The sequence below is a fragment of the Sciurus carolinensis genome, chromosome 11 (genome assembly GCF_902686445.1).
Source record: "Sciurus carolinensis chromosome 11, mSciCar1.2, whole genome shotgun sequence".
Lineage (NCBI taxonomy): Eukaryota > Metazoa > Chordata > Mammalia > Rodentia > Sciuridae > Sciurus > Sciurus carolinensis.
In genome coordinates, this window is record NC_062223.1 from 46,076,719 (window position 1) to 46,093,800 (window position 17,082).

The 17,082-nt window shown below is 33.6% G+C and overlaps 1 protein-coding gene across 2 annotated transcripts in view; it reads right to left on the reverse strand.

Moving 5' to 3' along the window:
• Elp4 (elongator acetyltransferase complex subunit 4) overlaps window positions 1-17,082 on the reverse strand; it is a 264,679-nt gene that overhangs the window by 242,442 nt on the left and 5,155 nt on the right. For both annotated transcript variants that reach the window (XM_047516710.1, XM_047516709.1), the window contains exon 2: window positions 15,025-15,060. In XM_047516710.1, coding sequence (XP_047372666.1) covers window positions 15,025-15,060 — 36 coding nt within the window. The remainder of the gene's footprint in view (window positions 1-15,024; window positions 15,061-17,082) is intronic.

The window sequence follows — 17,082 nt, forward strand, 5'->3', positions numbered from 1 at the left end:
TGCTGTCTTCAACAGTCTCACCTCCTAGCAAAGTCATCCTGAGAAAGCAGGTGAAAGGTGGAGAAAAAACATAACTCACGTGAACTGTGTAAAGAAGCAATGTTTCCATCCTCATATCAGACAAAATGCACTTCAAGCCAAAGTGAGTTAGAAGGGATACAGAAGGACATTACATACTGCTTCAGGGAATCATATATCAACGAGACATAAGAATTATAAATATATATGCCCCAAATAACGGAGCATCTATGCACATCAAAAAAAATCCCTTCTCAATTTCAAAAATCAAATAGACCACAACACAATAATACTGGGTGACTTTAACATACCTCTCTCACCACTGGATAAATCTTCCAAACAAAAACTAAACAAAGAAACTATAGAACTAAATAATACAATCAATAGTTTAGACTTAATGGATGTATATAGAGTATTTCATCCATCATTGAGTGAATACACTTTCTTCTTAGCAGCACATGGATCCTTCTCTAAAATAGACCATATCTTATGCCACAAAGCAACTCTTAGCAAATAAAAATAAAAAAGAAGAAGAAAAAGAAAAGGAAATACTATGCTATATTCTATCAGACCATAATGGAATGAAACTAGAAATCAATGATAAAATAAAATACAGAAGTTACTCTAACCCTGTAGACTAAATAACATGCTATTGAATGATGAATGGATAACAGAAAACAATCAGGGAGGAAATTAAAAAATACTTAGAGGTAAGTGAGACCACTAATACAACATATCAAAATCTTTGGGATATTATTAAGGTAGTGCTAAGAGGAAAGTTCACTGCATTGAGCTCAAACATTAAAAGGATAAAGTCAACAAATAAATGATCTAACATTACATTTTGAAAGAACAAAATCAACATCGAAAGCAATAGAAGACAGAAATAATTAAAATCAGAGCTGAAATGAATTAAATTGAAGTAAAAAAACTGATGAAATGAAAATTTGGTTCTTTGAAAAAATAAATGAAATTGATAAACCCTTAGCTACACTAATGAAGACAGAAAATGCAAATTACTAAAATTTGTGATCAAAAAGGAAATATCACAACAGACACAACTGAAATACAGAAGATAATTAGAAACCATTTTGAAAATTGATACTCCAAGGCAATAGAAATTGTCAAAGACATCAACAAATTTCTTGACACATAGGATCTACCCAAAGTGATGCAGGGGTACATACATAATTAAAACAGATCAATTTTAAGCAATAAAATAGAAGATACCATCAAAAGCCTATCAACCAAGAAAAGCCCAGGACAAGATGGATTCTCAGCCAAGTTTTACAAGACCTTCAAATAAGAATTAACATCAATACTACTCAAATTATTCTGTGAAAAGGAGGGAACCCATCAAACTCATTCTATGAGGCTATGTCACCCTGAAACCAAAACCAGACAAAGACACATCAAGGAAAGAAAACTTCAGATCAATATCCCTGAAGAAATTGATGCAAAAATTCTCATTAGAGTTCTGGCAAATCTCATACAAAAACATATTAAAAAGAAGGTGCACCAGAATCAAATGGGGTTTATCCCAGGGATCCAAGGTTGGTTCAACATATGGAAATCAATAAACATAATTCATCACATTAATAGACTTAAACACAAGAATCATATGATCATCTCAATAGATGCTGAAAAGGCATTTGACAAAATATAGCCTCTCTTCATGTTCAAAACACTAGAAAAACGAGGGATAGTAGGAAAATACCTCAACATGGTAAAAGCTATCTATACTATCTAAACCTGAAACCAACATAATTCCAAATGGAGAAAAATTGAAAGCATGCCCTTTAAAAACTGAAACAAGACAGGGACGCTCTCTTTACCACTTCTATTCAACATAGTCCTTGAAACTCTTGCCAGCGCAATCAGACAAGACAGGAGATTTAAAAGGATACAAATAGGAAAAGAAGAACTCAAAGTATTGCTATTTGGTGATGACATGATTCCATACTTAGCAGATCCAAAAAATTCCACCAGAAAACTTCTGGAACTGATAAATGAATTCAGCAAAGTGGCTGGATATAAAATTAACACCCATTAATCAAATGCATCTCTATATATCAGTGATGAATCCATGGCAAGAGAAATTAGAAAACTACTTCATTCACAATAATCTCAAAAAATAAAAACAAAATACTTGGGAATCAATCTAACAAAAGAGGTGAAAGACTTCTACAATGAAAACTACAGACTACTAAAGAAAGAAATTGAAGACCACCTTTGAAGATGGAATACTCTTGCTCCCATGCTCTTGGATAGGCAGAATTAATATTGCCAAAATGGTCATAATACCAAAAGTGTTACACAGATTTAATGCAATTCCTATTAAAATCCCAATGACATTTTTCATAGAACTAGAAAAAGCAAACATAAAATTCATTTGGAAAAATAAGAGACCCAGAATAGCCCAAGTAATCCTTAGCAAGAAGAGTGAAACAGGAGGCATCACAATACCAGACCTTAAACTATACTACAGAGCAATAGTAACAAAAATGGCATGGTATTGGCACCAAAATAGATATGTAGACCAATGGTACAGAAGAAAATACACAGAGACAAATCCATATAAATACAGTTATCTCATACTAACAAAAGTGCCCAAGACATACACTGGATAAAACAGTCTATTCAACAAATGGTGTTGGGAAAACTGGAAATCCATATGTAGCAAAATTAAATTAAACCCCTATCTCTCACCCTGCACAAAAATCAACTCAAAGTGGATTAAAGACTTAGGCACTAGAACAGAGACCCTGTGCCTAATGGAAGAAAAAGTAGGTCCAAATCTTCATCAAGATGCTATAGTTTGTCAAATGCTTGAATTCCTTAACAAGACTCCTAAAGAGCAAGAAATGAAATCAGAATCAAGAAATGTAGTGGATTCAAACTAAAAAGTTTCTTCTTAGCAAAGGAAATAACCAATAACATGAAGAGAGAGCCTACAGAATGGAAGAAAATTTTTACCACATGCACATCAGATAGAGCATTAATCTCCAGGATACAAAAAGAACTCAAAAAATGTAACACCAGAAAAACAAATAACCCAGTCAATAAATGGGCAAAGGAACTGAGGAGAAACCTCACAGAAGAAATACAATTAAAGAACAAACATATGAAACAATGTTCATCATCTCTAGAAATTAGAGAAATGCAAATCAAAACTACTCTAAGATTTCTTCTCACTCCAGTCAGAATGGCAATTATCAAGAATATAAGCAATAATAGTGTTGGTGAGGATGTGGGTAAAAAGGTACACTCAAACATTGCTGGTGGGACTGCAAATTGGTACAACCACTCTGGAAAGCAGTATGGAGATTTCTCAGAAAACGTGGACTGGAACAACCATTTGACCCAGCTATCCCTCTCTTCGGTTTATACCCAAAGGATTTAAAATCAGCATACCACAGTGACACAGCCACATCAACATTTATAGCAGTTTAACTCATATAGCTAAACTATGGAACCAACCTAGGTGCCCTTCAACAGATAAATGGATAAAGAAAATGCGATACATATACACAATGGAATATTACTCAGCCTTAAAGAAGAATGAAATTATGACATTCCCAGGTAAGTGAATGGAGGTGGAGAATATCATGCTAAGTGAAACAAGCCAAACCCAAAAAAGCAAAGGTTTTTTCTGATAAGCAAATGCTGATCCATAATGGGGGGATGGGGTAGGGAAGAATGAAGGAACTTTGGATTGGGCAAAGGGGAGTGAGGGGAGGGAAGGGGTTGCCAGGGGTGTGGAATGAGATGGACATTATTATCCTATATATACATATGATTACACTACCAGTGTGACTCTGCACCATGTACTGCCAAAGGAAGGAGAAGCTATGCTCCATTGGTGTACAATGTGTTGAAATGCATTCTACTGTCATGTATAGCTAATAGAAGAAATTTAAAAATAAATAAGTAATATTAATTCATTGTATATTAATTCAAATAAGAATTTTTAGATTTTAATTAATTCATTCAGTGAAAAGTATTTTCACTACTTACTACATTTAAAGCATTATAACAATTGCTTATTTTATTATTATTATTATTACTACTACTACTACTACTAGGGCCTTGCATATGCTGGGCCCAAGCTTAGCTCATACTCTACCACTCAGCTCTATCCCCAGCCCTTATTATATTTTATTTTAAGATAGTATCTAACTAAGTTTTCCAGGCTACCCTGGAATATGCAGTCTTCTTAGTAAAGACTGAAACAAATTAGAAAAACAAAAATATCTGTAAAGGTAAGGACATATATTATAAAATCCCTAAAACAAAGCAGTTAAGTCTCTCTAGATCTTGTGTTGCCTCCTTTCTCAGTTCTTCTCTTTCTTATCCTATACACCCCAGGCACAGCAAACTACTTACTGGACTGGCCATATTGCTTCTTGAAATCAGGGTTTTTCCATATATTTTTTTAACCAGTTTGGTAACTTATTTGTTCAAATTCTCCCAAAATAGTCTTTTGAGAAGCTTTCCTTAAGACTAGATGAGATCGCTACCATGCTCTGGAGCACCCTGAAACCTCTACAGTAGCTTTTAATACACAATATTGAAATTTCTGCACAAAGATAAATGATCTGTATGGCAGAGAATGCATATTATATATTCCTAGGGCTGGGCACATAGTATTCACATATTCAGTACTTGTAGAATTAATTAAGGAAAAAAGGACAAATGAAAATCTTGTTTTACAAATCAGCAAATATCTATCATTTCTTATTACGGAAGTCCAAATGAGCTACCTTATCATTTTAAGATTGCACTCAAAGTCACCAATGACTTTCCATTTTTTGTTTGTTTGTTTGTTTTGAGTACTGGACATTTTAACCCAGGGGAGCTTTACCAACTACATTCTCAGTCCTTTTTTATTTTTATTTTTAAATTTTGAGACCGGGTCTCATTAAGTTGCTAAGGGCCTTGCCAAGTTGCTGAGGCTGCCCTTGAACTTGAGATTCTTCTGTCTCAGTCTACAAACTGCTGGGATTTGGGGGAGTGTGCCACCAAAGCCAACACCAATAACTTTCTAATTGTCAATTTGTTGGACATTTTAAAATCCTTATTTATGCATGGCAGTTATTATCATAGACAATTTTTGTCTTAGAACTACCCTCTTCTTTTCTACCACCATCCCCAGTTTTTATGATACCCTTGTTCCCAATTTCCCCATTTCTCTAGCTAGTCCATATGAAGAGTTTATATGGGGTTTTCAATTTTTGGCATATAAAATTTGTATGTTTTTGCATGCACTACTTGAAACAATACAACCAAATCTTACCCCTTAATGACATCTGAAACTTCCATGATTTTCTTACCAGTTTAAGTTACTAAAAATTGGAACAATCAAATTAAAACCTCAAAATTCAATGCAAAGCTTTCCTCCTCCTTCAGAGTAGACCAAGGCTTTTGGCTCGAAAGTCTTAGGAAGACCAAGGGGGGTGAGGAAGGAGTTCGAAATATCTCTTTCCCCAAGTGCTCTCTCCAAGTCCTATTTCCTGTTATTGAGAAAGCAGAGAAAGAGAAGGAATAAGCTGTGTAATTGCCTGTCTTGCACAAGATGGGAAATGTTCCTAGTTTCACTCTGACTTAGTCCATTTAAGTCTGCTACTTGCAGCCTAAAAAGTGATGGTGGTTTCCACATAGGTGGTAAAGCATGGGTCTCATGAGTGGTGCTGTTTCATTCTGGCCCCATTTGTTACTGAAGAGCCCCTCAAAGAGGTAGAATCTAGAATTTTTTTTTTTTTTTTTGGCAGGGAGGGAACTGGTTGGTAATTCATACTCAAATTCTTCTTTGGAAATGTTAGCTCTCACCATCATTATTATTCCATCTGTAGTTATAAAATCTCTTCCAGCAGGTCTCCCTCTTTTTTCTACGTTAGAAAGAGGAAACAGACTCGATGTTGCAGAATATTGACAAATCCTAGGAGATATGGGCTGTTTTTCCCAATAACTCTTTTGTCCTGTGTTACTCACTTTGATAGGCTTATAGGTTCTGGAGTTGAGCAAACAAACAGTCAGGAAACAAGAATGTCAGTCACTGCTGCTTTTAAGCACCTTCAATATCACATGACTGACACCCTTACTTGCCTTTTTTTTTGTTATGAACATTGCACTCCTGCTGTCTCCAGTCTGTGACTTATTTTGCCTGGTACTGGTAGTGATGATGGCAAAGTTATGAGGAGTAGTTGCTAGTTATTTGGGCCTGCAAAGGGCTGTCTAACCCTAATTGTGGTTAGGGGAATATTAAAGTTTGTCTTCCTTTCTTCGCTGCGGACTCTAGTTATCAATTCTAGGGTACTTGATACCCTGTTAAAATAGCATATAGTTCATCTTATTGAACACTAACCATATGCTAAAAACTTCAATATACTTCTCATATATTAATTTACTTAATCCTAATAATAACCATGTAAGACAAATGTTATTCATTCCTTTCTTAAAGACGAAGAAAGCCTTAGACTGCTCAGAATCAGATGCAAGTTATACTTGCTACTTTAAAAATATTAAGTTATATACAAATTTGCATGTAATTTCAAAGAACTAAGAGATTTCTTAAAGTTCCATCCAGGGATCCTCAAGAATAAACCTGAGCACTCAATACATGTTCATGACATCAACTAAACTATACACCAAATAAAACAGCTAAATAATGTCAAGAAATCCTAAATCTTTCTTATCTATCTTAAGTTCCCTTCCTTCCATTCTTGCCCCCCTCTTCCCTCCTTCCTTCCTTTTACAGTGGTAGGAATTAAACCCAGGGCCCCACACATTCTAGGGAAGTACTCTGAACACCGAGTCACATTTCCAATCCCTCTAGCCTAAATTTCATGCCCAAATACCTAATTGTTTATTAGATGAATGACTTGCGTTTTCCACTGGTACCTAAAACTCATTATGTTTAAACTGAATTCAATATTTGCTCATTTTTTTCCTTTTCTGCCTTCACCTAATGTTATTAACTTCAAACATTTCCAGGTCAAAAATCTGGGAGTCATCCTAGCTCATGGTTCTCCTTCACCTCCCACGCTTGTATAGTATAAAGGTAGAATTCAACTTTCTTGAGAGGAATGTATGAAAAAAAGAAAACTGAAAAAAGGAAATGGCATTTCATATCAGAACAGTATAAGCATAATTAGTTAAAATTCAAAATCTAATAAATATGGTAGTAAATTTATGGACTAAAGTATTGAAAGTATGGTAACAAACATCACTTTATGTTTAGGGCAGTGAGTAGTTTCCATCACTGCAAGTTTTATTTTGTTATGCATCTTTCATAGTTATTTCTTAATTAATTGCTCAACATATTCCATTATCACCTGTTTTATAACTATAAATTGTTTTTAGCAAGTGTTATGGTGTAGATGTGAGGTGTTCCCCAAAATCTCATATTAGAGATAGTATAAGAAAGTCGAGAGGTGATAGGGATGGGTTATGAGAGCCTTAATCAGTGCATTTTTCTCCTTATAGGGATTAACTGGATGCTAAGTATAGAGTGGTAGGGTGTGGCTGGAGTAGGTGGGTCATTGGGTCATGCCTTTGGGATATATATTTTATCCCTGGTGAGAGGAGAAGTCTCCCTCTGCTTCCTTGAGGCCATGAACTGAGCCACTTTCCTCCACCACACTCTTCTGCCATGATGTTCTGCCTCACCTTGGGCACAGAGCAATGGAGTCAGCAGTTTAAGGACTGAGACCTCTGAAACTATAAGTGACAAATACACTTTTCCTCCTCTAAAATTGTTCTTATTGAGTCTTTTGGTCACAGCAGGAAAAAAAAAAAAAAAACCTGACTAAAATAGCAAGCCTTTCCCAAATAAATCATTTATTCTTTCTGTCTCTACATGATTTCCATGATCAGAGTTCAGTTTACTAAATAAGGCTAATTTAAATAAAGTATAATGAGTACATGATAAGGTAAAGAAATACAATAGAACTATATAGAAGGAATACTGAGAATGGGCAAGTAGAAGAGGAAAGAAAGTAGCAGTTATAAAAGACTTTCTGGAAAAGAAAGTAGAGACCTAAAAAATAATTGAAAGTTAGGAAAAGAGAGGAAAATACGAGGTACCTAGAAAGAACATAAGCAAAGGTATAGATAGAGAAAAACAAAATAGTGCTTGGATGGAATTAAAAGTTTAAGGTGATAAAAGCAAACCTTGAGGAGGGACAGTAAGCAGATAAGAACAGATAAGGCTAAGGTGAATCAGCAGTGGAGATGGGTTAAGACCTTATGGTCCAATTTTAGGAGCTTGGAACTTACGTTAAGATAAGTTAGGAGCACAGAACGATTTTAAGTATAAATACTTCCTGATAAAATTTTCATATTAGTTTATTCTGGCAACAGTATGACAAGGGGTTGAAGCAAAGGAAATAGTAAACACAGGGAAAACTTAAGCTGTTACTATGATTTCAGTGAGCTATGCATTTATGAATATGTTACAACAAAACCTGCTCTTCTGTATAATAATATGTTCTACTAAAGAAAAAGATAATTTCAGTGAGAGTTGTTTAATATGGCCTGAATTAGGGTAGTAGTAATAAGTATGGAGGGAAATGGAGACTTATATAATACATGAAAGGTAAAAGCCATCAGTGTTTAATGATTGCTGGATATACAATGTTAAAAACAAACACATCACTCCCATCTCTGGCACTATCACTTGGTAGACACAATAATCCAGGGATCATAGGAAAAGCAATAGATTTAGAAAAACAGGGTAGAATCTGGAGGAAGGATGAATTAATTTTGAGGTCCCCGGAACTTATTCAATAAGAAATACTGAATAGAGAGATGCATATGCCCTTTACCTTTCTCTATGTATCCTATCTATGTAGCAATACCTAGAAATACTGATAACTTTTATTTCCTGGTCATTCCAGCTACGACAAGAACTGAGACCTCTCAGGGAAAGTATAAAGCACTAGAAGAAGGAACAAGATACCAGTATTTTAAGTAAAGCATAAGGAGTCTTTCAAAACAAAAGCAGAGCCAGGTGTGGTGGTGCTCCCTGTAATGCCAGAGACTCAGGAAGTTGAGGCAGAAGGACTGCAAGTTCAAGGTCAGCCTCAGCTACTTGGTGAGGCACTAAAGCATTTTAGTACCTTGTTTCAAAATTTTAAAAAAGTGGGGGTGGGTTGGGGATATAGATTGTGGTAAAGTGTCCTGGGCTCAATCCCCAGTATACCCCTCCCCCTGAAATAAGCAGTGGAGTAGAAGAAAAATCAGAACAAAATGTTAAAATGAAAATTCAAAGGAAGGGAGTGTGTTCAAAGAGTGATTAAAAACATTATTTGCTCCAAATCAAGAAAGAAATGGGCTGAAAAGTATACTATGGGTTTAGCAATAAGAAAGTCAATACTATGTCTGAATTTTCAGCGAAATGGAGGTACCCACAGTAAATTGAGGAATGATTAAAATATGAAATCATGTAAGTATACACTATACAAGAGGCTTGACTAAGGGAAGAGGAAAAGCAAAAATGGAGAAAGAGGTAGGGTTAAGTGGGAAGAACTCTGGTGTGAGGTCTCCTGACCATTGGGGACATGCCCTTCAAGGGGATAGGGGATTCCAGCCCCTCCTCCTCTTCCTCTCTTCCTCTCTCTCACTGTTCACCATGAGGTCAACAGTTTTACCATGAGCACCCTCCATGATATGCTGCCTCACCAGAGGCCCCAAAGCAATGTGCCAATCAATCATGAACTGAAACTTACAAAACTGAAAAATAAACCCTTATCCCTTAGAAGCTAATTATCAAGTTTTTTTTTTTTTTAAGTAAAAGAAACCTGGTTAATACAACTTTTTTCTGTGTTTTTAAATAAAGCTTTAAATTAGAATTGAGCATGAGTAAAACACATATATAAGAACAAATAAAACAGAAGAGATTAAAGATGAGAGAAGGGAAATTGATATTGAGAGGTCCTTGGAAAGGTTGAAAGAGATAAGACCTAAAATACTGGTGAAAGGATGATTTTCAAACAGAAGGAACAGTATAACTTCCTTTTGTGAATAGAGTTTAAGTTTTAAGGATTTACAGTAGAAAAGTGGATGAGTTCTCATCTGATGAAATTTTTTTTTCCCCCATGTACAATACAAGAAGTCATCCCAGAAAATTAAAAAGAAAGCAGTTATGGCAGGTGTTGGGGGCATGAAAACTTAAAAGGCGATTGAGGGTACTGAAGATGAAAACAGGTGACTGGAATTATAGTAATGTCTTCTGGTCAGTGTTAACAGTTTACTTTAAAAAAGAAAATATTATAGTATGTAGTATAGAAGGTGTACTGGCCGAGGGTTTGTATCTCTGAGGGGTTTTTTAAAGATAAGCTATCAGGTTTTGGTATTAAATGACTTTAATGTCAGAGAAATTTGACTATGATTCTAAGTCACTGTTATGGTTTAGATAAGAGATGTCTCCTAAAAGCTCATGTGTGAGACAATGCAAGAAAATTCAGAGGAGAATAATTGAGTTAGAAGAGCCCTAACCTAATAAGTGCATTAATTCTCTGATATGGATTAACTGGATGGTAACTATGAGCAGGTAGGATGTGGCTGGAGGAGAGAGGTCACCGAGGGCATGCCTTTGGGATTTATATTGTTTCTGGTGAGTAGAGCTCTCTCTGCTCCTGGCTGCCATATCCTGAGCTCCCTCGCTCTTCTGCCATGATGTTCTGTCTGTCTCACCTTGGGTCCAAAGCTATGGAGTGATTTGACTGTGGATTGAACCTATGAAACAAAAACAAATACCAAAACAAAAACAAAACCCAAATTTTCCTCCTCTAAGTTCTTTGTGTCAGGTCTTTTGGTCACAGCAATGTAAGGTTGACTAGGAAGCTACTATGTGTATAATTCTGGGCAAGTTACTGAGTTCTCTCAAATCTTCAATTTTATCACCTGTAAAATGTAGACATCTCATTTGATTGCTGCAAAATTTAGATGACAAAAAAGACAGGTCTATGGCCATAGCATGATGCCTGGCAAACAGGAAATCCCTAATAAATGTTGAATGCTTCAATAAAGTACTGAAAGGTAAGATTTTAGGATATTAGTTTGTTTTCCATGAAGTAAGTGTTAAACACAGTAAATTGGAAAGGTTTGGAATGGAAGTAAACAGTAATAAATTGAGTCTAAAGAGAAAAAATACAGTACTGTGAAGATGAAAGTATTATGGAGATGAGATTACTGGAACAACTGAATTCTTAGACAATGACTAAAGTTATATTGTTATACTGTCTTCACAGCCTTAGGTGAAGAATGATGTATTTAGTTGGCTATAAAGTTTCAACAAACAAACTCCTAGGAGTCTTCTGGTTTATAATAGGTAAAGAGCCCAGTCTTTACGCACTGCAGATTTAGGGGCTGGTATGAGAGATCTGAAGTTTTACAATCTGAATTCAACAAGTAGGTAGGTGAGGCAAGAGACCCAGAGGAAGAAAGCTAAACTTTCTCTCTAACTAGTCCTAAACCTGTACTTTCTACTTTAGAAGGACCTGTCATCTCATTATTATATAAGCATATTCTGTTGATGCCCTCTCTTATGTATTTGTTAACATTATTTTTTATCAGAGTAAATTTTCCCTTCATCACTATTCCTATCTATACTTTGATTAAATTTAAATCTCTTCCACACCTCTTACATTTGCATAAACATCTGCATGTTACATATGTATCGTGCGTAGTTATTTCATGTGTAACCAACCTCCAGTTTAAGTTCCTAAAAGGTACAAACCAAGATTTTATTGCCTAACAGTGTGCAACACATTATAGAAACTTAATTAAAGGTCAGATGGCTTTACTAAAGAACTGCTCTGATATAAGGATATCGTATTTCAGTTCTTTAACAAAGTCGTACAATACTACTGCAAGATAAATTAAGAATATAAAATATTAATGCAATTCAGAGATTGGTAAGCTTTTTCTAAAAATATCAGAAAGTAAATATGTTAGGCTTGTGGACCAAACATAGAGTCTCTCTTGCAACAGCTTAACCCTGCCCCTACAGCATGAACCCAGCCATAGAAAAGGTGAATGAATGTATAAATTTTTATTTATAGTGATAGGTAGCCAGCTAGAAGTCTATAACTTGCCAACTATAGCATACTAAGAAAAACACTCAAAATTTATTATGTAATGTAGAAGAAAAATATAGCTCAGCAATTTCAAAAGGAAAGAAGACAATTGAGAAGGTAATATCCTGTGAGAAAAAACCTGAAAGTGCTTAGTTTTTGCCATAATATGAAATAATAATAAATTAAAATTATGACTATCATCTGTATTTCAGTAGTATCCATTGTGATATTTCCTTTTTCTCTATGAATTTTAGTAATTTGAGTTTTCTCTCTTTGTTAGCTTGGCTAAGGGTTTATCAATTTTACTTATTTCTTCAAAGAACCAACTTTTCATTTTGTCAATTTTTTAGACTCTCTTTTTCTCAATTTCATTGATTTCAGCTCTGATTTTAATTATTTCCTGTCTTCTACTACTTTTGGTGCTAATTTGTTCTTCTTTTTCCAAGGCTTTCAGATATACTGTTATAAAAAGTGTGATGGACACATTCTAAGGTGATCCCCATGATTCCTGCTTCCTGGTATTCATGTCTTTGTGTAATACCTTCCCTCTGGTACAATAGAAACTGTGACTTGCTTCTAACCAAGAGCAAAGGTGGTGGGATGCCACTTCTGTTACTAAGACTGTAATACCTATCTTGCAGAGAGACACTCTTCCTTGCTGGTTTAGTTGATATAAGAAGTCATAAAGTGAGCTGCGGTAAGGAAGGAAGATGGTCTCCAGTTGACAGGCAGCAAGGAACTGAATGCTGTTAACAACCATGTGAGCCCAGAAGCAGATTCATCCCCTGCCAAGCCTTCAGATGAAAACCCAGCCCTGGCTGACACTTTTACTCCCGGCTTATGAAGGACTCAGCCAAGCTGCGCATAGACTCCTGAGACATAGAAATTATAAAATGACAAAATGTTTGTTGATTTAAGCTACTAAATTTGTGTGAATATTGTTACAAAAGAATAGATGACTAATACAAAAGCACACTTAAAACTACAGTTGGGCCTCAACATACAATGGTTGGACTTGATGGGTATGTAAGTTGAAGAGCCATTTGTAACTAATTGTCCAACAGTACATCATTTACTGCTACTTCTAGAATTAAAATTATGTGACTAATATAAGAGATTACTTTAAAAACAATACATTCATAAATGTTACATAACTTGTATTTCAATTAATGACAACTTCTGTTAAACCTCTTTGATAATCAATATCTCCACAAACAGATGAAAATCCTTTATTTGCCATCACTTCACTTTTGGTACTTTTAAGGTATTCCAAGCTGCAGATTGTCAGAAAGCAATTTCAATAGAAAACATCTCAAAGTCAATTTCAGTATTAAAGAATTAAACATGTTTTAAGAAATGTCTATTTTTCCATAATTTACTTCTCAGAGAACAGACTATCATATATTCATATTTATTTATTTTGAAATATTTGGAAGGTCTAAAGTAGACTTTTTCTGGTTTTCTGGTAGTGCTAACTAGCTCTAGTTTCTATAGGTACATTGCTACTGAAATTGTAAATATACTATTCTGAAAGGATATACATAAACTCAGGTATATACTCAGATATATACCTGAGAAAATGGTTAAAAAGCTAGAAAATTATTATAATGAAAAATTATTAATACAAATAACCTTTAAGCTTTAATTTTCTCATACTTCTGGAATAAAAAATAGTCCTTCAGAGATAAAACACAGCCATGCCTTAGGCTAACCACTAACCTTAAATCTTCATATTTACCCTATATTTTATAATTATCCTTCCCTTTCCAAAGACAGATTTATTTATAATATAAGTCATATTGATTTAGGAACAGAGGAGAGTGATGAACCTAGCAAATAGGACTCCTAATCCGCTAATCTAATTGATAAATGTTAAAATGTGTGAAAATATACGTTGTCAAAGGTGAGATGAGAGTAAACTAGTATTCCAAGAGCCATATGAAAGTTAATGGTTGGAGTGACTGAAAATAGGTACAAAATGATTAAATAGAATGATTTCAGAAAATTAATTTATTACATTTTATAGTCCCACCCTTTGAATATAAGTCATATTAAATTTGGAATACTAATTTCAGTTCTAGATACAATTAAAGAGATAGTTGTCAGTTTAGGAGGCCCATCAAGAGAACAATGAGGAGAATAAGGAATGGGAAAACAATATTTCACAAGAACCAAGGGAAGAAATGATGTCTATATAGTTAGAGAAGATCTGAGGTGATAAAATAGTTCTTTTCATACATTTCAAGTGTGTATTGTAAAAAGGTAGGTAGATTTATTCTATATTATATCAGAAGATGAAAGTAGGAAGAATAAATGTTACAGACAAATGGATTAATTTTCAATAAGGGTGCTTTTGCTCAGGTAACTACAATGATTTATTTCGATTCCAAGTTTCTATGATCAATACTGAAAAGTAAGGCAAATAGGATTTTACATTTAAATAAGAATTCTTATCACTTGAAGGATGAAAAGATTATGATTAGTTTGTTATTTTTCTTTCAATAGAAGACAATAATGATAAAAATCTGTGATACATGTCACATCTGTGATGTGCATATACATGTGTGAATATATAAACATACACATACAATAGACTTATTAGCACTTCCACTTTTCAAATAACTATAATAATCTCACCCTAAATACTGAGATTCTTCAAAAAATTAATTGACTCTAAAATGGAACACAACACATTGTGAAGATTTTTAAGTTATAAGATCTACATTTTCAGACGTATTTGCCTAGTTTATTTCAAGTTTTGATAAACACTGAATTTAAATTAGTATTTAAGGTACTTTATAATTTACCTTAACTTCTGTAAAGTTAATACTTTAAATATTTAATTTCAGAATGAATAAAACCATAATAACCATTACATACAACAAAAAACTGATAAGGAAGAGTAAAGCATGTATTTTATACTAACCAATCAGAAGAACTGTTCCAACAGCTAAACCTCCACCTGGAAATGAAATAAACCATGAAGAGAATTAATCTACCATTTACATTATCTTTAGCTTAAGAGTTAGGCTTTTATATATAGGACAGGTACTTCAATAACTTTAAAACTGCAGTTGTGAACAGTATTTTTAATTACCTTTGCAATAGTTTGCTAAAGGTACTATTGTGAAATAATTACATATTGCATGTAATTATATACCACACATTGCAATTATTTTCATAATATACCATACTACCCTCCTTTCTTTTGTGATAGAACCATGCAGCTTTCAACATACTCTGGTTAAGCACTCCAAAATTGTTATATTTAGCAGTTGCTAATAAATTAACTCAATAGCAAAGACCTAAATGTGCACAGTAACTTTACTACAGAAGTACAACATAGAAAAGAAAGGCTATTACAATGGAAATCTGAATTTAATATTTTCCCTCAAATTAATAAGAAAAGAACTGATAATTAAAACTAATTCCTAAAAAGCATACATACATACAGTCTGGACGTGCTTTAAATACATTTTGAACTTAAAATTAACAGTATTTTTACCATTTCAAACAAAAAAGGACATATCACAAAGTATATTTCAACATTACTAGAACATTTTTTAAATAATATGATCAAGAACACATAACTCAGTGAATCATTAACAATCATTTTAAGTTTTAGAAAACTAAAACTATACCAAAAATTTGAGACAGTTACCTACTGATACTTTGTTCTTTATCTGACTTACAAAAGTATTAGTATTTATGATTAATATCTCAAATGCGAAAAAATTAACTTTAAAATTAAAAGTACGCATGTCAAAAAATAGAAATATATTTAAAGTAAAATTTAAAAAGAAACTTCAAAATTGTCAGACAACAGAAGATAATATAAGTTTTGTGTGTACATGTGTGTGCAAAAAATGTGAAAGAAATATTTAGAACATCAATAAAAAATTTTCAGGTAGAAAAACTTGATATGAAAAGTTTCTTTGATAATATTTTTTACCTTCAAATAACACAAATAATTGTTATGTTTGAAAGAATTTGAAATCTGGTAATGTAGGTGTACCCAGAATAAAATGAAACATGGTTCATGCAGACTGACTTACAATGAGACTTGAAATAAATTTTAAAACAATACATAGAACACTTCAAATTGTGAGAGAAGGAAATTTTTAAAAAACTAGTACTTTTACATATTTTAAGTTTATGTGGATTTACTCTATAACTGAGTATATATTTGAATTTCACATCTAGATGAATCTCTTTATTATAGCTTTAAAAGCTATACCAGACTAAGGAACTGTTCAGAGGAGAAAATAGTCACCTGAAATACATATGATGATAACATTCATAAAGTATCAGAGCAAAAGTGTTTGCTTTTACACAAGAATAGACTAAATGTTTAATTTCACAGTTTGTGGCACATACGGATCACTATTAACATTTTAATTCATTTTGAGCATTTTACATTATTTTTCAATTACTTACTTTCCTACCTTTTATTATATGGGAAAATAAACATTTTTTTTACCCCAAAGTCATTTTGCATAAGAAGATGAAATAAACAACAGATACTGCATTATCTAGACTGCAGGAAGTAATATAAAAAAAGTTAGCTGCCTTTCTTAATCTGTTCCCTTAACCTATTTCGTTTTCTTATATCACCTCCACTGAACAGAGAAGTAAGGATTTTTGAACAACCAGGGTGGAATGATAAGTTTCCCAATTAAATGAGGTGACACAAAGGACAGGTGACTTTCCTAGAGAGGTATTCAATAAAAGCTACACTTGCCATTCCATTAATTAATTTCAAATTAAAGATAACACTAAAAGTTCATTGTTATTTGTTATATGGTAATCTCTGTAATAGTAATAATTACTAAGAATACTTCTCACTAATGAACTGGTTAAGCAAAGTATTATACAATCCTGACTAAACTAGGAAGGCTATTTTCTATAGAAATGATCCAAATGATTCTCTGTTCCTGATTTTTCAGAACACCACTCAAAAATCTTATGTGCATAAAAATTGTCA